The sequence below is a fragment of the Athene noctua genome, chromosome 16, assembly GCF_965140245.1.
Source record: "Athene noctua chromosome 16, bAthNoc1.hap1.1, whole genome shotgun sequence".
Classification (NCBI taxonomy): Eukaryota; Metazoa; Chordata; class Aves; order Strigiformes; family Strigidae; genus Athene; species Athene noctua.
The window spans coordinates 6835996-6859283 of record NC_134052.1 but is presented as its reverse complement, the minus strand read 5'-3'; the positions used below and the strand labels follow the sequence as shown (position 1 = coordinate 6859283).

At 40.6% G+C, this 23288-nt stretch overlaps 1 protein-coding gene across 10 annotated transcripts in view; it reads right to left on the bottom strand.

The window, feature by feature from the left end:
* The window catches only part of EYA2 (EYA transcriptional coactivator and phosphatase 2), a 102789-nt gene that overhangs the window by 56187 nt on the left and 23314 nt on the right, over positions 1–23288 (bottom strand). For 8 of the 10 annotated variants that reach the window (XM_074919930.1, XM_074919934.1, XM_074919936.1 and 5 more), the window contains 2 exons: positions 3470–3588; positions 1535–1570 (listed from right to left, as the gene is read on the bottom strand). In XM_074919930.1, coding sequence (XP_074776031.1) covers positions 1535–1570; positions 3470–3578 — 145 coding nt within the window. In that variant the 5' untranslated portion in view covers positions 3579–3588. Of the gene's footprint in view, positions 1–1525; positions 1571–3469; positions 3589–23288 lie in introns of all 10 variants that reach the window. The other 2 variants (XM_074919927.1, XM_074919929.1) reach the window with 2 other exon arrangements.

Here is a 23288-nt window from a genome sequence, read left to right as displayed (position 1 = left end):
GGGATTACACCAAACTATTTTTAAAAACACAGCCATTTAATCTGATACCTTTTTAAATTAAATTTTATTTTAAAATGCATTTTTATCTTTGTTCATGAGTTCTAACTAAAAATATTGATTACTAGATCCTATTCCTTTTTTAGAAGTTAATTTACTGTATATAATAATAATAATACTGAAATTCTGAATATCCTAGGAAACAATAACATTTGATTAAAAGATGAAAACATCTAAACCACACACTTTCTTCAAAAAGGGTCCCTTTGAAAAACTTGGAAATCTTCAGAGATAAAAAAAAAAGAAATCCATGTAGTCCTTTCTGTCTCCTCCAAGATAATCACAGTCATTTAATAAGAACTACACATTAGGTTAGAATAGATAAAAAATATGGAAATAAAGGTGTCTGTGCTTAGGTGCCTACTGAACTCTTCTGAATCTGAGAGCCAAGAGCATTTTTTTGGTAATGCACCCAATCCTTTCAGCTCTTTCCCCAGCAACCTGTGACCCAGCCAAGGACCTGCAAGCTGACTGCAACCACCTTCTTGCCCCATACTTACCTTTAAGAGTCTCCCAACTGTTTCATGTGCTGTATCAGAGCAGAGTCACTGCAGCATTGCTGCTTTAGGGAAGGTGGCTCTGGGAACAGAGGCACTGATGACTGGGGGGAACAGGTTTCAGAGTGAGCTGGCCACAACTGCATTGACAATGCTGATTATTATTATTATTATTATTAAGAGCAAAATCCAGCGTGAGTACATCTGTCTGTGCTGCAACAGACCCCAGGAGTCATCTGTCCACAAGTCTATGTGCTTTCTGAACACCAGCTGGATGCCTGTTCCACCCCCTTCCTCTCCTCCCTGGATATGAAGAGGAAACAGAACAAACTCACCCAAATACACTGTGATCAAATGTATTTACATCACCTGCTCTTCCTCCTAAAACGTGTTTTTCTGTGCCATGTCCCTCTCACTGAACCCTCTTCCAACAACAAACGCAAGACTCGTGCCCTTCCTGATGTCTCCGCTCCTAAGTTGTCCCCCAGTTCTGCCAGAGTTCTCCCTCTGGCTGAGTACACCCCAAAAACACTGTAGAAGGGCAAATATCACAGCTATGCTATTTGCATTCTCTTCCAGGGTCTGCTGCAGACACTAACTGCTCTGTGCACTGATCCGTTTGCAAAGGACAGCTCAGGCAGGAGGAGGGTGTGCAGGGGAGGAACGTGAAACCTACAGCCCTAATCGCTAACAAAACCACTCTAATCACTGACAGAAACAAAACTGTAAGGACTCCTTCTTCACACACTTACAACTCTGAAAGACCCATCACACCAGCAACCCTGCCTTAGTTCCTCTACCTATAAAATGTGGTTAACAGTAACCTATTTCCCAAGCAACAGGCAGAGATGTTTAGTTGGAAAAAAAAAAAAAAAAAAAAGATAAAGGATAGTGTTATACAAATGTACCTATTCATTTACACATACAGATATAGAAAATAAGATTGTTTTAAAATCCAAAGCTGGGTTTACCTGACTCACCTTCAAACTCAGTCTGAAAAATTTGCTTTGACTTACCTGAAATAAAAGTTTAGAAAATTAGATTAGATTTTTAGATTACAAAACAAAAAACTATACCATCTCTGTCACACTCTTCCTCATTACTGAAAAGAATTGCATTGAGGAAATATAGTTTTAAGTTTTCATTCATCTAATTTGTAATGCCTTTTACATTTGAAAAACAGCAGAACAGTTCAGTTAGTTTGAGCATAAGCTTAATTTCTATTTGAAAAATGCCACATCTTCCAATTTTTTATTTTTGAAAGAGGTAAGTACAGAGTGAATGCATTTGCCAAGAATGCCAAGTGGGAATTTACTGCATGCAAATATGCAATATGTTACTGTCATTGCCAAAAAAAGGCAAGATAAACCTACACGTGTTTCTACCCAGAAGTGCAGGACTACAGGCAAAACGTGCACTTGAAAATTATATTGATATAATTGCACATCTCATGATAAGCACCCGTGAAAACAGCAGGCCACATATCTACATGGACATCTACGTAAGTGATGCAACTAGACTTGCTAAAATTAAAACTATATGTGTAATACAGAGCGTACATTTGTGTGCATTTACTGCATTAAAAGCTCTGGCAATCTGAGACTTGACAAACACACAGGTATGCTCCTGTTCTTCAAATTAACAAGAAGTATTTTCAAGGGAAAGAGCATAATCTTAGTAGCACAGGGGATCATTCTGTAGACAAATAACCATAATATTTCTATAAGAAATGCATCAACATGAGCTGTCACTAGCAAACCGGTGTCCTACAGTGCAACCGGTATGTCGGCTCTTATTTATATCGCGTAATAACAAATAGTTCCTGCACCAAGAAGTTTACAAAATGATGTATTTAAAAATAATTTCTAACTCTAATCTTTTCTGCAAACATGTAAATTTAAAAGGATGTTTCCTTTAGATTGTTATCCCTTCAACTGCTTTTGTAAATAGGCAGTCACGATGTTTGTGACTTAATCATGCAATTTCTAATGTCTTAGCAAACATGCAAGCAAAACATCTCCTTGGTTTCTAAAAGCCTATAAATGAAGGGTTAAACATACTACTAAAACATAATAGCCAGTGCCTTTTCCTAACTCCCCTCTAACAGGAAGGCTGACAGATCCTGACCGCAGCAAACAATAGCTGGGATTGTACTAGCAAGAACTAGTTCAGCTGCATCACTTGCCAATAATTTTTTTAGCAGATTTGACATTCTTCTGTTTCCTTCACTCGAACAGTATGATAGGGGGGGAAGGAATGAGGAGGAGAAGAGCAGATAAATTTCCATCAGAGCCTCAACCACTGAAAGAATTTGTCCTTGGTACCTGCCAAATATAAAACTTCAGACTAGAGGCCAGCAGGGCTAACTGTTTGGAGATGATAGTAAGGATCTCAGGGCAATGCCAACTGGGGCTACTAGCTGCCTTGGCAAAATGTTTTTTGGCTGCATGATACATTGTTGGGCCTGGGAGCCCCCATGCACCCCACCACAACAACAGCAGCAGAGCCTCCAAAACCCAGGGCTCACATTCACACCTCCACCGGGGCTCTAGTATGATCCAAACAAAAGCTACCGACTCTACGTGAAATACGGTTTATACCTGTAATTATTCCAGTGGAGCAAACATACGCGCGCATGTGTGCATACGTATGCACCTACTATACAGAGATATATATCTACAAATAAAACACTCCAATTCCATTTGCATTCAAAACATTGCTGAACTAAAGGATTCAGCCACAACTGGAGCATCTACAGAAAAATACTCAAAAATTGCTCAGTATACTGTAGAACTGTCAGAAGAAGAGGCCTTGCATGTGGCCAGTTCCCTTTGGTTAAGTACATATATATATATATATACACACACACACATTATGGTAAAGCCAGTAAACAGTAAGCAAAAGAGGCTGCCTACCTTCTATGTCATCTGGAGCCGTGGCATAAATGTTAGAAAGGTTAAGCTTCAGTCTGTCAGGGCACTCTCTATTTACAGTCAGGCTGGGTGATATCACTAGATCTAGCATTTCCTTATACCTGAAGGAAAACAAAGGAAAAATATAATTTATTCATTAATTATGCATGCTTACTAATGATTCAATTTTTTTTCCCTAAGAGTATAAATATTAAAGCTGATTACCTAAACCCAGGCTTCATATAAATTCCACATAATAACATTCACTAAAGTTTTCATCAAAGGGAAATGCTGAATTAAAATGCAGCGTTTGCTTCCTTAGAGATTACACCCATCTGATTAATGCTTTCCCTTTCTTCCTGGATTTTGCCATACAAAAACTCTATTTCCTGATCTCTCCTATGCCGTCAGAGCAAGAATACACCTAGTGTCCAGTGACGCTCCAGAATAGACTATGAAGAGCTGAAAATGAAGTTAAGAGCAGTTAACAGCATTATCTAGTCTTACAAGATAACAAGGTTAGTACTGGTGATACCTAAACCACGCACCTAACTACAATGTCCTGACCATTAGGTGGCAGTGATACAAGGACAGTTCCTTTCACATAAATAACCCCATCTGATTTAACCAAAAATTTTAAATAAACTATATATAGGACTTGAGTCTCCAAAGAAAAATGTATTTGATGTGCGTGCACATGACCTACACTATAACGACAGCTTACAAACTCTGTGTTACACAGTTCAGAAAAGAGAATGACTAAATCATTTTTTCAGACCCTATGAAGAGGCAGACAACATAAGTAAGTCTATTCATCTAAATACCACCATTTTCAATATCTCTAACTCCAGCTATACACCTTTTGAGAAGTGGGCTCCAAAGACGCTTGAAACAGAGCTGCTTGCTTCTCTTGGAAGTGTTGGATGTTTTGAATGGGTACAAAATGGCATTAAGTGCAGAGATATGCATACCTATATTTGCAAGTTTGGGTAAAGACAATGGGGGCAAGTACAGTACGGAAACTGTGTGTTACTTTAGATATCTGAACAATGGCTTTTATGCAAGGCAGGTTCCTTGGACACTTTTACCCCCATAATGTTCTGCCCGATTCCTGCGCAACCAATGCCTGCAGCTGGACCTGTGAAGAACCCACTGGTCAAAGAAAATCTGAAACTAAATCTGCCAATTAATTGTACCTTTTTTTTTTTTTTTAAATACACACAATGCCACAGAGACCTATTTGAATTTTCTAAGACTACATCAATGTATTTTGCAGCTTTCAGTTCAAGTCCATAACAAATGACAAAAAGAGGAGGACTCAAAGTTGCTATGCTCTTCCTCGCTTTCTGCAGTCATACAGAGTACATCCCTACTTCGGTCCCCTGACACTAATGGGGAATTGGGGCTATTAGGGAAAAGTGTAACTGTGCTCTAGGACAAAGCAGGGCCCAGGCAAGAGCAGATGGGAGAGAGGGCATATGGGGGTGAGGCTCCTGGCTGGAGCCTGCATGGGCTCCCCTTTCCTCTCAGCACTGAACACGCTGCCTGCAAAGGCAGGTGGCACAGCCCTGCTCTCAGTCTTTATAGTCCAGAGAGGTGCCAGCCTGATGGCATGGCAGCAACAGGCCAGTAGCACACCTAAAACATCATGAGGTTAAAGTCAACAGCACATAAACTTGAAATCTTGACACTGGGCTTCTGCAATACTAATCTACGCACTTCTGGGAGAAATGAAGAGGTTCGTTTTGATTTTCTGTTTAAATATCACTGTATGACTTTACCAGCTTTGAGAAAGAGAGAACAATAAACCACATACTTTTTATCTGAACCACTCCAATCACTTGGAGTGATTTCAAAGCCTGAAAATCCCTGTGGAGGGTATTGTTATGAAGAGGCACAAACCAGATGAAGTATTTTACCTGTAACTGAACAGCAAAGACCAAAGACAGTTCATTTTCACTTTCTCCACCTAATAGCTGGGAAGGCACTCTGCCCAGGCAGAAAAAACATCCATCTTCCATGAATTTGCAAATGGGATCTGGGCTCCTCTTGTCTGCACCCCTTGGAAATCCACGTAGCTATATACACTTTCACCACCAACACAGACTCAAGTCCAGAGGTTGATAAAGGCTTCCTGATTATGTGCCATGAAAGAGACCTTAAGTCAGCAGTGAATGACCAATGGGGTAGAAATACAGTACTCTGAATCCAACACTTGTGAGATCCATTTTCCCTAACTGCTCTGTGTTACAGATTTACTAAGAAAACAAGACTAGCATAAAAATCAACGTTGCTTTGCAGCTGGAAGATCTTTGTTGGTAGTGGGCCTCAAAGGGCTCCACCTTCAAATGTGCCCCCATAAGACAACCACAACTGCCTCCCCCTCCCTGCCTTAGACACAAGACACTGAAGCACAGCAAGACAGAAGTAAAAATGCTGCTGCACAGGAGCCACCAATTGTGTCCATGCTACCAACTGCATGGAAATGCAACAAGGAGTCAGACTTGTACAAAGATACAAAAAAATAGTCCCTAGCTGTAAAAATTCCACTGTAAGTGACTGAGTCTAATGGCAGAGCCAAACTGGCAATCCAGGACTCCTGACCTTGTCCTGAACAAAACACAGTCCATGAGAAAGAAACTGCTCAGTCCTAACAGCACTGGAAGAATCTGTGCTCCCAACCTGGTACCTGCAGAGGCTGTACTGAAGCACATGTGTCCCGCTTCACAGGCAGTCTCAGGCACCAGGCGGCAGGCAGATGCCTTGGAGCCACAGACTCTCAGGCAGTAAGGGATGGTCATGGCCCTTCTGCACACTTTGCTTATGCTGGAGGAAAAAGAGGGTTTTCTCCTGAAAGAGCTAATCTCTTTCTTTAGCTGGCACAGCCAGGCTGCTACAGAAAAAAGGGTCAGGAAGATTTTTGTGGTGTTACTTCTCAGTGGGGAGGAACAAGATCTCTCCTACAAGCAACTATGGCTCCTAAGGCTCTCTTAGAAGCAGCAGGCTGGGCAGAGGCTCTTTTCCCATCAGAATTACTTTCTTCAAGTCCATCGGCATCCAATTAAATTTCGTTTGCATGGCTGAGAAGGCAGGGTTCCGTTTTATACCAGGTTTTCCTTTCCACTGTAAGCGGTGCACGATTTCCCCCCCCCCCCCTTATTTCCTTAATGCTATACCTGAAGTGAGGAAAAACGCTGCTGTCCCAGATCCTGTCAAGCTGGGGATGTTCTACATTGTTTCTCAGATAACACATGCCCTTCAGCATAATTCAAAAGCCCATCATTCATGACACTGTCCAGACTGCTGCCAAGTGAACAGGAGCAGATGTTTAAAGGGAAATGATCTTTTATAATGATTAATGCACTTTAATTACATCATTGTTCAGAGATTTCATTAGCTACTCTCTGACTGATGATTTTTCTACTGGTTTTGTTCTGTTCACTTTTGTATCCACAAAGTCAGATCACACTTCCCTGTATTTCTTCTATAACATTTTCCTGGGGTTTTTTTCAGCTTCCATTTTTCTTTAGAGTATGTATTAGTTGCATGTACAAACAGGTAACTTTTCACAGAAATGCCTGTCTGGTTGTGTATGTCACGTATGCGTTTGCGTTGTTAGTGGCTTTGCCTGTTTTGCACGCACCATTTACCAATTTGTTCATGCGCATTTCTCATGTATTTCTTCACAAGAGTTTCTGAAATGCCAGTTTTAACGATGGCAATCTACAGAAAATCTTCAGTAAAATAATGGAACCAGTATGGTATTTAACACAGTAAATTATATGCTGGAGTGCAACCGATGAAAATATCAGGTCTTTGTTTGCTTGCTTTTTAGAGCAAAAACATTTTCTGGCTTAAGTACTGTACAGTAAATCAGTAATAAAGTTTGTTGAATATGAGCTTTTATTAAAACCAGTGATGGCAGCATCTAGCATGTTGGGCTGACAGACATCTGGAAGAGCTTTTGGCTTCTATAATTAAGAAGAACCTTGTGTGAATTTGGTGCTCAGCTTTTCCATTAGAATCCCCTACTCAAAAACCAATATTTTGCCCTGAAAGTTGGCCCACAAAATCTCTGCCAGGAACAGAAACTTTTCTCTTTACTAATGTTTAGCAAGGAAAAAAGAAAAAATGTAAGTCTTTTTCAGTCATTCTGAAGCTAAGAATGCCAAATTAAACATTTTAACGTTTCAAATTTTTGATTGAGGCGTTGGGGTAACCTACAAATCACATTTCCTTTTACAGTGATGTCTTGAAGGTGCTGATTCCAGACACCAACTCAAAATACTCAAACATGTGCTGAAGATCAAACTACTGAGTGATCCCCTACCTCTCCCCAGCAAAGTACCCAAAGATGAGGGTAAGTGCAATGCTAAAGCAAGACTCAGCGTGCAGACTGAGTCAGCGAGGTGCTCTGGATACTGATAACACGATGGATAATATTTTGAAAGGATGAAACAGGAAACCACGATGGCATTGTGGGCAGATGCAACCACACCACAACTCTGCTCAGCACAGCTGAAAGGCCAGAAGGCATCAGCAAGAGGTGAAGGAGACTCCTTCCAAAGCTGGGACCTCTGCTGCTCAGGCATAATTTAAAGCATCTCTCAGACTGTTCTAAATCGCTTTTAACATCCTCCCCACAACACACTAAAGGCATCATCTCAGACTATGGGCATTTCCACCCTCACTGTGGAGGCAGCGGACTTGTTCCTGGGAGTCTGCATATTTCAGTCATCTCTACTCCATTTCTGGGATGAAGAGATAGTATTTTGGCTGCAATATGTACAAGTACATGAAATTGAACAGATATTCAAAAGAGCACTTCCAGGGCATTTTCAGTAAATAAGACACCTGGGTAGTAAGTAGACCAGGATAAACTCAATGGCCAAGAGATGAGGAGAGTTCAGAGGCAATGTGTGCAAGGAAGAGCACAGCATTTGACCCATAATGACAGCAGTCTGTAGGAGGGTATTTGAGCAAAAAGGAGGTTGAAGGTACAGTTCAGAAAGGACATACATACCAGGAGTAAAAGACAGTATGGGGGGAAAAAAAGCTGGCATGACTCTGGAAAATATAAAGAGAATGAGCTCTGCATTTGCCATCAGTGGAAGAACTGATGAGTTATGAGCCCTGCAGAATGAAGTAGGTCAGAAACGAAAGACAGGACTCCTGCCCTTGGGAAAAACCTGCCAGATCCTACAATGGGAAAGACAAGATACTTCAAGGGAGTAAGAAATTGCAAAGAAAGTTTGACCATGAGGGGAGAGAAAAATCTAGAAATTACTCTCCCTGTAACAAACAACCCCATGCAATGATCTTCTCAAGAATTTTTACTGATACCTGGCTAGAGGCCAAATACAAGCTTAAACCACTAGATCTTCCTAAACATCTGCATATGCCAACAGAGCCCTAGGCAGGAGTGGTACAAGCCAAGTTCTCTGCTTTCAGCTTTGCTGGGAAGGGGAGGAGTAGAGACAGAGACTGGAGCTAATTGCAAGAGTAACATTTCTGTCTTGCTTCCATTATTTTATCTGGCTTTAATCACTTGATCAACTGCTTTCACCTTTATTCTCTCCAAAAAATGGTGCAGATTACTAAGTAGAAATCTGCAACTTTATGACTCCAGTGTTACAGTCATAGAAGACAGTCTGATTCCCCACTTTGTTTCAGAAGTGAATTACTAAAAGGTAACTGCAAAAAAAAGTGAAGATATCTCAGTTTTTGATTCAGAGAAAACAAACAAAACCTCCAGTCCTAAAAAGTTTGTCTTTCCTTCATTCCTAGGAGATAAGATTTGTAATCTTTTTTTTTTTTTTTTTTTTCTCCACATGGGTAGAATTTTCAGAAGCACCTACTATGTCTCATTAATTTTCACCGGGAATTAAGACCTCTACTATTTTAACTCCTTGGGAAGCATGGCAGCTTAGCCATACATTTTGCAACCAGGACTAACTGGTTGCAAAATTACGCTCCCCACTTTACTCTGCTCCTGCACAAATAAAGGAATCATTCATAAGCAGGAAAAATGCTATTATCTTGCAGCCACCTTCCAGGTGGTATAATAATAGGGAATCTCCCATACTGAAGATTTTGGCTACTTCTATGCACACATTTCAAAAGCAGAGGAAAGTAATTTCATTTCCTCTGTCAGTACATTCCTCCTTGCACTGTAAGGACATTTTCTCTCCATCTATAATAGATCCTTTGTTCTTTCCATTCCAAGAACTCAAAAATGCTTCAGCAGGTGAAAACCACAACACTATTTTCTCTTTTATAATGAATCTTAGCTCATCCACAAGTACATCTGATAGATGTATGCAGGAAAGGCCTGAACAGGCATAAAGTTAAACCTGAGCTGGCATAAATGCTCATGTACAAGACTGACAGTACAGCCCTGACTACAAGATATCCTTTCAAGGTGACCTGCAGGGCAGCGTGCCTCAAGCTGTTTATATTCCTGAAAGCTGCCTTTCCCTGACATAATCGGACAATAAAAGCAGCAGTACATGTCTGGATTTATCATTGCCCAGCGTGTTCCAGACACAAAAGTAAGAGGACTCATAGTGCAGCTTGTAGCACAGCATCTGGGGGTGGCGGTATATAGTTGCATTGTTCTCCAGTGCACATCATCTCAGGCAAGTATTAAACCAAGAAGAACAAGAGAAAAGTTATGTGGTAGGCAAGGGACAAAGCACATTAGACTGAAATCAGAAATTGAGCTGGTAGGGAGGCTGCTCCATATGACAGGCACAGAGATAAGCTTTCTTGCAACTGCTGATCAGATTGAGTCAAGTATGAGAGATGAGAAAAAATAAATTGGTGAGACAAAGAAGGAGCTGGGGGGTGTACTGGCTATACTGGAGCCTACAGCAAGAAAAATCTTCATTTCAACAGAAGCAGGATGCCACTCACTTTCTGAAAGAGCTGTGGAAAAATCCCCATCTGAGCAGCACCTTTGTGGGGATCCGAGAAAGTCGGGCAGAGGCTGCACGCAGAGTGTGCAGGGACCCCCAAGCCCTCCCTGGCCAGATGACAGGAGTCATGAGCTGTGCTTCTTCACATCCCCTCATCACTCCCATCGTGTACATACTGTCATCCAGTTTTTACATCTGTCAGTCTTCCAAAATGTTAATCTTTTATTTAGTCCAGCACTAGAATAGCTGGCCATAAGGTTATGTTAAAAAACGCTTCAATTCTAACAAAGTAAAACAGTTACACACATAGTGCCTCAGTTTAAACAAAAAAGCCCAACACAAAACCAACAACCCCAAAACTTGACACGAGCACAGGCATCCAAATAAGACCTGGATCACATATAGGTTTGTTAATTCAGTAGTCAAATGGAAAACTTTTCACAAAGAAAAAAAATCCTTCCTTTTCCATATTAATTCTGTGTACATCTAAAATGATTCACTTCACATGAGAAAATAATTGGTTTGAGTTTACATTAGGATTTTCAAATTCCTTTTTCTTTTTTAATGTGTTAATTCTAAACAATTTTCTGAAAAATAACTGAGAAAATAACAAAATAGACCATTTCTGTCACACTTCTGAAACCCCTATTGTTTAAAAATACCCAAAGTATTCCAACAGCTTTAAAATCCTTCCCCACGTTTTTTTTGTTTTGTTTTTAAACGAGACAGTCTTTTTGATCAAAATTTTACTTTCACTGGAAGTTTTCTGTCTTGCTCTAACCCATAGACCAGATGGTACAAAACAGATGAAAAATCCTGTCTCATGAATTTTCTGAGCCAACTTCACCTTTTTTTTTTTTTTTTTTTTTTAAGGAAAGCCTGTCTTAAGACTTTTGAATGCTTGGGACTGGCAAAAATAATTACATGCCTTGTTTCCCTCAAGTCCTGAGTTTCCAGATGCATTGGCTTGCTTCACCAGGTTTCATCACCTGCTATTCTAGACTGGTTTTCAATTTTAGGTTTTTTTCTTTTTAACACGCTGTTTATTTCTTGTCTCAGACCTGTTGATCTAAAAAAAGCAGGCTGTCTTCATATAAAAAAATGTTCTTCCTACTCCTATCAAGGCTTCACTTCTCCCTTCTCCAGGTGCTCCTTCCCCAACCCCCACGTTGCAGAGGCGAAACCAAGAAGAAAGAGGTGGGCTGGGCTGTGATCCCCCCTGCACTTCCTGCAATTAACTCGGGAACCGAGATTGAAGGAAGATAGGCCAAGGGAAGCATCAGCATTTTCTGCTTGAGCAGTCCAAGGTAAAGGGGATTCAGTGCACATAAAAACAAACAAGCCGAACTACCTTCACTGTTTGTTATGAAGACACAGTCTAAAAGGTAGCTTGAAAATTTGAAGCGAGCTAATGATGGGGTTTGTGCCACAGACTTTCAATCTGGCAGCCTAACCAGGAAATATATAATTGCTTTGAGTCACTGGGGGTTTTAAAATTAATTTCAACACTAGCATTTCACTTAGAGTAAGTCAAAATGAGAAAGCTGAATTTTTCAGAATGCCTTTTTTTTTTGTCTATTGAACCTGTTTGCTGAATGGAGCAACATTTGCAAAAGATCTTACTTGCCAAAGAATAAAATTACACAGCTGTCTTACTGTGGACAAGCAAGGACCACACAAAACAGAGTAATTCGGTAAAGAAACACTATGAGCTTATAGCCTACAGTCATTTGAAAGATAAAATTGAATGTGTATGCATACATATACACACACACACACACAAATGTACATATGTAATAACTTTCAGTTTTCACATTTCTCTGACATTCACAAGCTTTTTAATTCCATTACACTTCTTCCTATTCAGAGCCCCCAAACCCACCAGGACTGCATACAACTGCAGAAAACCACACTGGCAGCTCCAGCTGCAGAATTGTGGCCTATAACACAAAACAACTGCCTCCATGATGGGGCTTCACAAAGCAGGTACTGTAAGGTCTGGGTCATAAGACTTATTTGTCACTACTGAGGCACCTCCTTCCACTTGAAAGAACTCTGCTTTTTATCCCTTCTCTTCAGAATCACAAGGGATAATAATTAAATGTAAATCACAAAAATACGATTTAAGAAAAACAATGAGATTTCAAATGAGAAAATAACATCTGATAACTTAGTCATGCTGAAATCATCTGCGTTGTTACAGGAGTGTGCAAAGAATGTGTTTTGTCTTGTAGCCTAGTTACTTTTATATCAAGTCACTGATTTCACCTAGCTTTGAAATTTAGAGGAAAAGGAGCTCTGAGAAACTAAGTCATCTACAGTTCTTGAACAACTATCATCTCCACAGAGAAAAAAAAACCCTCCTTCCACAAATTCTGCAGCACTCAGAATCAGCAGAGCTGTGGGGTTTGTGGGATGGGACGACAGACAGGGTGGGAGTGGGGAGCAGTGTGCTCCTCCACAGAAGAACAGATGAAAGCTGTTACTCTGCCTGCTGCTACTGCAGGAAGTATCTAAAGCCAACTGCAGAAAAACCATAGATTTAACTGCACTAAAAGCAGCAGAATTCTGACATGGAATGAGGAAAAATTCTGATGTTCTAACATACCTTTTCAGTGGGATAAATATGTATTTTGCAGGGTCTTTAGCAGGCACATGGCTAATTCACAGGGGGGAGCAAACCAAAAGGTAAACCCAAATAGGTCACAACCAGAATAGTAATTTCTGCCAAATCTCTAAGAATATATCAGAATGTTCTCAACAATGCTGGTCAGTAAGTGGGAGAAATACTGAAATTATCATACTTGTTTCTTAAAATGTCAAACTTTTCCAGCCATGAAGCTATCCTCTCAGACAGAAAGATGTGAAAGATTGTTTCCATTGCCCACAATCCTCCTCTGAGCATGCTCCCCCATGACTGTGTCTGTGCTAGTTGCTCACCTCCATGTTTCCCACCATGGGACTGAGGCTAGTACTTTTATGCTGTTTCTTTTAATCACTTCTTTAATTTCTAATTAATTAATTTCTAAAAATTAATCACTTAATTTTTTTTTTAATCACTTCTTGCCAGTAGGGTTTGAATCTGATTTTTCGTTTCTTGGTTTTGGTTCCCCCCCCCCCCCCCCCACTTTTCTGCTTTACACATGTCACAGTGAGGAAGGAGTAGTATCTGTGCTTGAACATGAAACTCTGGTCTTATCAGCAGAAAATTAATTCTGAACACTGGCGAACACTGGTGTGTGTGTTTGCAGAGCTGGGGCCTTATTTTGTAAAACATTCATATTAATACACTGCAACATACAGCAATTACACAAGCAAAATTAAGCGGCAAGAAGCTACTTCAACTCTACCAGAACAAGATAAAGTAGAAACAATAAAGCATTAAACATCACAGAAGAACATCGGTTTCAAAAAGCAGTGAAAAATCACAAGTGGAAAGAGCAGCTTTCCTTTCCCACCTGCGGAGCCTTGGGTACACCCGCCTAGACACCAGTGGCCAAGTTACAGCATGACATTAAAGAACCTATTTTTAGGTAATCATTTGTGTAAAACTATGTTTAATGTAGAAGGTAATAACTTCTGTAAAACTATATTCAGTGCAATAGGACAAGACAAAGAAGTCATCACAAGTTTCAGAGGGCTCAGGAGGGAAATCACCACGCAAACAGCACAGAAAAGCCATTGACAGACAGGCCTGAAGCAAGAGAACTGCTACAGCAACTACGACTGCTGGCTGAATACATCCACGAGTTACAGGGCAACATTAATACTCTCACCACACACACAACCCATTTTGAGCCACATGTCCCACTCAGGAGCCTTTCACTCTGTTTTGGTTTGAGCTGAACATTAGTAGCAGCTTCATTTTTCCTTCTGCTACTCAGCAGTCAAGGGAAGGAAGAGAAGAGCTGGATAGTTTCTTAACACCAAGAGAAATGAAGTCGGTTTCACGCAGTGAAAGTTGGCCATTAGCTGGAACAAGTGCCAAAGGGAAACATTTTCCAGGAAGTTTAGTGCGGGACGGCTTTACCTTGGGGAGAAGAGTGCTGGCTGCAGGGAGTGCCGGCAGCTGTCTTTCTCCACAGATGGATGGCTTCACGTTGTTGTGGATTTAAATGTGCATGGTTACCCATAAACATTTATACCAGCCAGATCCTAAAGAAGAATTCCTGATTCAAAGGGTAGCAATGCATCATTCATGAAGTTTCCACAGAATGTACTAAAAAATACTTGCCCACAATGTTTCAGCGACAATGCTCTTAAAACCCACAGGTAATTGTGTGTGGAAAAGGGTGGTGCTCACACCAGAACAGTTCTCACAGATGACACAGTGAGAACAGATTAGTTCTGCAGCAGAGAAGCATATGATCAAGCCCTGGTCTGAGACTCAGAAAGCCTAGTGTTTTCTCCCCGCTCTGCCCCCTGGTAACTGAGCTGATCCCTAGGCAAGGCCTTTGTGAACCACTGTGCATTCTGATCTTTGTGTGCCTTACTTTCAGAGACTGCAGGACAAGTGTTCCTCTTCTGTGAATGTGAAGCATCAACCAGTACAATGGTGTCCTACTCTCAGTGGAACCTCCAGGTACTGCTGTACTAAATAAACAATAACAAAAATCACAGATATATAATTTTCCTAGGTCTGCAGTTCATCTTGGAGTAACACAAAGCAGCTTCTACTCAGTTCTTCCAATGTGGAAAGCACTTTGTTTTATCCCCTATGACTGGACTGTGTCAGACTCAGCACTGTTACCACTACTGCACCAACAGCATACTTGGGTGTCTTGAACACATCAGTATCTACATTGTCCACAGGCAAGATACTGCTAAACACTGTTCCACAAAAGCATCATTTTATGGACAGACAGGAGATGTGGACCTGTGCTAATACTGGTATGAGCCAAGCATGCACTGACCCACAGTTTCTTCTGGCCTGGATATCTTCACCAGTCACATTTACCTTTGCAGCTACATCATGCGAGTGATCCAGGGAAAACAAGATGGACTGAATAATCCAGACTCTCTTAGAGGACCCTGACCAAACCCTCAGCTGCCCATGTGCACTAGGGCCTTAGATGCTCAAGGGCTGGCAGCTGTCCCTACAAACAGCAACGTGGGGCAGTAAAAAGATGCATGTTGTCACAAGGCTGAGTCTGACACCACTAGGGAGAACTATATGTAGTTGTTGTAGGAGAACTGAGAATTGCATTTCTTGTTTTGCTCCCAAGCTCTGTCACTAACAGACTGGACAAATTTTGCAGGACTACATTAAGGCCTGTCTAAAACTGGGAAATACAGTATAAACTGCCAATTAAGCTCTTTTTAGGGGCTGGAAAGTGCTCTGAAATCTTTAAGTGAAATCTGTTACACCACTGCAGTATCAATATCCATGCCGATGAATAATGACCATCCTGCACAGGAGACAGCCAAGAAGGAGGTGAGGCACGAGAGCTGTCCTTCAGGGCATGTTCTCTCACTCATTTTTGGTTCAAAAGCTCTCCATTCCCTGACTATGAGAATTTCTTCACCCTTTTGATTTACTTCTAAAACCTGTCAGAGTCCTGCAATTGCTCCAACAACCCAGTGAGAAAGGTAAGGCTGCCCCTTTATAACAGGTCTGTGTCAGCACCTCCATTCTCAGCCTGTAAAGGAATAGCATTCAGGGAATAATAATTCAAAAAGAGCTATGGGAAAAGAACTATGAAATGTAAGTTAGTAAAAGGACCTTGGATGTGAAGGAAAAGTCTAGCATAACAGTACAGGTGAGGCTGGAGTGAGAATGACGTACCCTCTCCTTGGTTAAATCCCACAAGTCAGACTTTCTCTGACCAGAGAAGACAGCAGAGAGGAAGGTCTCTTGTACATGTAGAAGGTTGAAAGCATCTCTATTTGACTGAAACTCTCTTCTGTCCTCCCACCCCCAGTAAGAGAAGATTATCTCATCTGTCTGCAGGAATAAACCAAGGAAGATCATTCTCAAGGATTCAGATGCAATGAATGCCTTATGTTTTACATCTTCAGTACACTGTTTCATCTACTTAAGAAGTATCTTGATGAGGGAAAACACAAATGATACCCTTATTTTCCTAAATACAGCTGATGCCCTACATACCAGAAGCAAATGTGACAAAGTTTGTGGTCTCTCTAAAACTGAAGACACTTTCTCAAGAAACTGGAAGCATAATATAATTTAACAATGTGTCTGAAAACCCTGTACTGCTTTGGTTTGGTCTCATAGTCTGGAATTTAAGAGCATCCCAATCATCCCTCAGATGCTCATATTTAAGAAAAAAAAATAAATCTTTGTGGTAGTCCATTATTACACATGAGGTAGAACAAAAACTCTAACTGCCCCCCCCCCCCCCCCAAGTTGGCTTCCCTAATTGCTTCTCTTCACCTGGTAGATTTTTGGGTTAGAATTTTCAGGGCAGGGGGGAGGGGGGTGGGATTTTATTTTCATTTTGGATTTTCCTTGCTATGGTTTTAATTAAAGCCTCACTAAATCAGAACTTGTGGTTCTTAAGTAATTGCTGATGGAGCACGTCTGTGGCAGCAATGGGATGCAAGTCCTGCTATCTGGTCCGAGGGCAGTTTGCCTGTCAGGGTGATGAATTTGCCCTGAGGCTTAACACTTACGGGTGGGAAGGAGTCTCCTGTCCTGCTTCTGCAAAACTGGACAATATTTAATACCAAATTCCAGAGGTCTGTGTGCACCCACTAGGGAAAGCCACCCTTCAAGCCTCCTGCCTTGCTGACCTTATCGATAAAACAGGAGTGAAGGTGACAAGCCTATGGGACTTCTGAATAAAACTGCTCTATTACTGCTAAGTTTTCTAGAAATACCAGATTCACAAAGTTTAGACCATTCTGTGATCTACAATGAATTTCTGGCTGGATAATCTTCAAACATGTTGAGTCAAACTAGTTAAGCCTAATAATGTAAAAAGAGCTGCTTTCCTCCTTTTGATCCTGCTTAACAAACTCCTCACAAATGCTGTAGGCAAAGGTTGTACAGCACTAATGCAATTGCTATGAAGAGTACTACAAATGCAGGTGCTTGTTCATTACCAGTTAACCCTGAAGCTGCTTTACAACTGCATGGCCTGAATGTAAAGCTGATTTGTTCCTAGATTATGAAATCCAACTGTACTCTGATATACCTTCCCTGTTTTGAAGTAAATTGAGTTACGAATCTGGATTTAGTAAATAGTGTGGTTAAATAAATCAAATTTATAAACTTCTAACATTCACTTAGTCACAGTCCTTTCTCTTTGTTTGAAAAGAGCAGAGGGTGGTCTTGGAAGAGAGGCTATCACTCAGCTAAACTTCAAGAAGTTACCCTTCCCTCCTCTTGTTCACCGATACAATTAAAGTCATCTTTTTCCTCCTCTTCTGACTCTTAATAGAATAAAAATCAAATGTCATGATTACCAATGATTATTGATCTCAAATAATTTATCTGATGAAGGAAATGTTTTCTAGAGGTTACAGTCAGGAAGCCAAAGGTTTTCATTCCCAGCGCTGACACTAACTCACTGGCTACACATAACAGATCTCCTTTGCCCACTCCCTGTTATAGGACTGTTAAAGGTTTATTTAACTTCAGAGCAAGCAGTTCTGCACACCGGTAATTCTTGGTTACTGGAACTTGAGTGTCTCCATGTGCAAGTGCTAGGTTTTCATCTGCCCATGCAAATGCAGAAAGGTTTGTGTTGTTATTACTATCAAATATATATGCATACCAGATACACGTTTTTACTGCACTGAGCTCCTCCTATGCTTTTAAAACCACAAGAAAAAGTTATTGTTTAGGTTAAGGTCTTCAAGAATATGTGTGAAATGTGTAGGAGTTACTCTGCTGGTAACTATTATTTCTGTAGTGAAAGTTGGTTACTTCATCAGTAGGAATAACAAATTGTAAATTCCTGTATCTCTAACTGGAAGGTTCAAAAGAGATATTCTGAATGAAGAGACAGGCTGATGATGGCAGTTTATAGATAAATGTTGAGTGGAGAAGATTTCTATTTTAAAGAGCTACAGTACAACAGTAGTGAGTAAAGTACTGTGATCTAATTGCTTCATATCTTGGGGATGTTAGGAGAAAAAAGACAAATAATCAGAAGCAGTGCTTGACCAGTAACTGCACTTTGATTTGTCACTCGTGCCAATGAATATTGTGTAAACAGCCAAGGGGAGAAGGAGTTTACTCAGAGCAAATGTTCACATGGTGTCTTCCTTCATATTTATTCCATTAACAATTTGTTTCTGTGGATATTTTAAAGTCAGGCTAAAATAACAACACAGAATTAACTAATGGGACAGCTTGATTCACTTTGTGGGTTCAGGTGGGCTGAGTTCCGATTTCCCAGGAGTTTTGGTATGACAATAGGGTGAAGCTTTTTCTTTAAGCCCAGGTGAAAGCTAGCCTGGGCCCAAGATCCCAAAGCTGCTAGCATCAGGTTTAGTTTCAAGACAGAGGGAAGGATTTTTACAGGGATGACCAAAGGATATAATCAAACAAGGAAGAGTTATGGAAAACCTTCACAGAGATCCTGCCATCCTGTCACTGAAACATCCCAGGGCAGCATGGTGCAATGACAAACACACCAACCCAATGCCATTCACACAAACACCCTTGTTTTCCTTCGCAAAGTCTGATCTGATAAACACTTACTGAAAGTGCCATTTTATGATATTAAACAGGCCTCAAATGATTTACCAAAGTACAGAGGGACACTGACATTTGAACTGCAGGAGTTTTGTTTTCCGTCTTGTTTTTCCCCCCTGTGACTATTGCATTTGAATAACTGGAATTTTTAAAATCCCTTTTCCTCCTTTCACCATGATGTAATGCAACTGTTGCACAAGACTAACAATGTAGAACTCCTGCTGCTGGAGCCAAGTTTGGCACCAAGAGAGATTAGGATTGGCACCAAACACCGTGGTCTTTAAAAGAAATTTGGCAGACATACTGAAAACATTTGCCATTGCTACCATAAACAGCATACAGAGCAGTAAATGGAAAAGTGCTGAAAGAGACCATGGTTTTGTTACTGGAACAAAGATGTCGGTTAGCTAAACACTTAATTTAGCACCTACTTATATATGAAAACTAAGGAGTTTTACAATGGCATGTCAAAATTCAGGGCAGTAGCCGGGACCAAAGTGTAACTCATATGTCCATCACACCAAACTGAGCCTACAAACCCCACCAGCTAGCTACCTGTTAGCCAGGAGAATCCCCATGCACAACTGGAAGTTCCACTAGATTATTCAAAGTGAAATACTTGATCTGAACAAGAACACATCTGTCTGAACAAATTTCTCTTTCCAGCACTTTTCAGTTACGCTTCCCCAAGAGGGAGTTTGCTCCTACTCAATGATGCTGGAGCAGTGCTCTGGAAAGAGATGCGTATGTGTATTTTTCTTTTTTTAAGTGCAGATGGAATGGAGAAGAGAAATGTAAGTTTTCCTCACTGTATCCCTCCCTCTCAGCTTGAACTGAAAGAACGTGGGCTGATTTTCTCTGCTCTATATAAGGGTCTGATGATTTGCGATGTGGACATCTGCCTGCAACTGGACAGATGCCACCAGCTTATTTCACACAGACAACTAGACAGCCATGTAATAGCAGCATTTCTCAATTGCTACTAATTCTTTTTTTAAAACTCATTACCTACCAGAAAATCTCTATATTCCATCCCAAATTTTAAAGCTCTATTAAGCACCAACTCTCAAAGAAGGCAGATAAAAGTCAGAAGCGTGTGTGGTGCCATAACAGCTTTTTGCCAATCTGGTTAACACTAAAACATGTAAGAACACTGAAAGGAGAGTTCAAGCGATTTATCTGATCCTTGATAGTAACCATTCAGTTTTACAAATGGTACTGACAAGCAGTCCTAATGGGATATCCAACATAATGTTTGTGTGTGGTGGCATATAAAAGTTACAGCCTCCTGTTGCAACTTATTTAGGCATAGATGGAAAGCAAGAATTGGTTTAAGGGTGAAACCTTGAGGTATTTTTTCCCCCACCCTCAAAATCAAACAAGCTGAAAAAAAAAATTAGGATCTGATTACTATGACCTAGCTTTTTCCTTGATGGCTTCAAATTCTTCAAACAAAATGGTCAAATCTAAAAACAGAGGACAACTTTGATCACAAATTGTGGTATCTTTTACTGGAAAAATGTGTACAGCTTCAATGACAAAACTAGGAACTTAAAGCCCACTTTGTTTCACTGAAGAGCAGTTTCCTCCTATCATGTTATATACCACTTACCCTTGGGATCACCAGTCCAGCTCTCAAGAAGCTACTCTGCAATACAGCTCATCACCTCTGAGACCGCCTGTCAACAGCGACTGCTCAAGCACAATGCCAAATCAGGGGACAGCTGTAAACACAAGAGTGCTAGGATTCAAAACAGCAACAGAGATGACTGCTTCAGTTACAGGACTGCAAGGCAGTTCAAAAAAATTTCTTGCAGGCACAGAAAATGGCAGTTACCTAGAGTTCATTCAAATAATCTAAGAAAAGAGTTTTATCATCTGTACAGATTAGGAAATCCAGCTGCAAGTAAAAGCCAACTTTAGCTTCTTGGATATTTGAGAACAAGCTTACGTGTGCCATTAAGAAGGTGACTGCCTTAAACTCAGATTTGATCTGCAATATCCCTAGCTTAAAGGCAAATTTCTCTCGCACCATGGGACTTCAAAGGCCCTCACCCTTTCACAGCCCAGAAAAGTAGCCTGACAGCCTGGTTCAACAGCTGATGTGTTTCCTGCCATTGGATTAACTTCAGCTCATCGCCTTCAGCACAGTTTCTTTCTGACACTTTTATGGAATAACTTCTACAACAGACAAAAGAATCAAAATAATTTCATCCCTCCAGCTACTACAGGATGGCACAGATACAACCAAGTCACTCATAAGCAGCATGCAAAGATGCTCTTGCTGATCCCCCCCACTGTTCACAACAGTGAGGAACCAAAAAAAAAAAAATCAACTGTGCAAAATATCTGAACGCAGTGCTTGGCTTCCAAAGGAAATATAGCGGCTCACCTCTTCCCCCTCTTCCCCAAAAAGTAGTCCTGGTAACTCTAGTGAAAAATCAAGGGAAAAGGAGAGTGTGCCTAATTTCTGGGGATTTTTACTAGTGTATATACAGGAGTAAAACAAAAAATGGAGTAAAGGGGTTTGAGCTCCCCTTTACTGGTACAGTATTACAGTACTACAAGAATTTCCCTGAACTACTAATCAGAGAACCACCTTAAAATACTAACACCAATAAAACTGCAATTAGGAAAAAAATTACTTTTTTCTAAAGTGGAATTGTCAGAAATGGCAAATTTGATGGCATAGTCCAGTGGCTAGGGCCCTCATTAGGGAGGCTTGGATTCAATTCTGTGTCAGCCACATGTTTCCTGTTACCAGAGTATTTTACAAAGCCAACTCATATTTAATCTGCTTGCCTCTATTTCCCCTTCTCTGTAAAGTACGGATTACTGCATTTTTCCACTTCTGAGCACACTGAGCTCAAAACCATGAAGATTATGTGCACTCAGGTAACTCAGCACAAGGGCATAAGGGAAAGACCTATAGAAAACACCAAAGATCGAAAAGCAAGCCTACACCTACTAAACATGCCATGAAACCAGCATATTTCTGACTTTTCCTTACTATTTCGCAACCTTTCTCTGCTCTTCTCTCAATGCAGAGAGCAGACACTGCCTGCAGTTGTCAGAACTACAGAAGAGAAGCCTAAGTCTCGCATTCCTATTTTCTCCTAGACCACGTAACATCCCTCCTCGTTCCTACACCCAACTTTTGCATGACTAAATTCTCCCTTTAATTCACATTTGGCTGTGTAACTCTTCTTTCCCGGTCATTCTACTCCAGTTGGTCTGTTTCTACCCTCAAGCAATAGGTGCTAGGTATGTTGTGCATCTTCCATTAGCACATGTCCTGCCACAGTTCACATGAGGCATAACCAATCTGCTAACCCCTGGACAGCTGCTGGTTTTACAGGCTGTCATCACAAAGACTGCCTGTGTGCCTGCTTATGGGATTTTGATTCTTTAGGAGCCCAGCAACTGAATTCATTCAGTTCAGCTGCAAATTTAAGCATGGAATTAAAATTCCACAATCAAGAGAAGCAACTTTCTTAGTTTAGCTTCTCTTCACAAACTAGCATTTGGGCTCATCTAACACCTTAAAATCCTGCACCTTTCACTTCTAACATAGTTCCTGAAGGTTAACAGGGCGCATTTTTAGAAATAGATACTGCAGAGTAAATGGATGCAACAAAGACCCCAAACTGCAAGCTTTCACAAAAGAAGGACAGCCTGTAGTGGTACTTCCCTCTAAAACTGGTCTAGGAACTACTTCCTTAGTGTGCGTGTGTCAGTATAGTGGGAGCTGAGAGAGACTAAAATCAATGAGAAAATAACACAAAACCAGAAGAATGTGTGACATAAAAGTAAAAAAGCACATGGGACATGGGCCTGAGAAAAGTATTCGGAAAGTTACGGAGTACTACTGAAAAACACAATCTCCATTCCTTTCTGTGCACTGGATTAAAAAGAATCAAACCAAAACAAAAAAAACAACAAAAACTTTTCAGTACAGTTTATAAACAAACAAAACATGTTTCTGCTAGAATTACATTCCATCTATTTCCCTCTATCATAGGACTGTCCACAAGAACTCAAGTTTCTGGCTTGTTGGGGAAAAGGTTAACACCTAATCGAAAAAGGCAGCTTTTTCCTTGTCCTGTCACATACCACTTCACCAGGAAATACACGGGGACAAACACTCTGAGAAGTACATACACACACCTTAAGCAAAAATCCCAAGTTTTAAAAACAATAGCCTGACACTGAGAGCTATAAGAGTTTTTTCAAAAAGCCA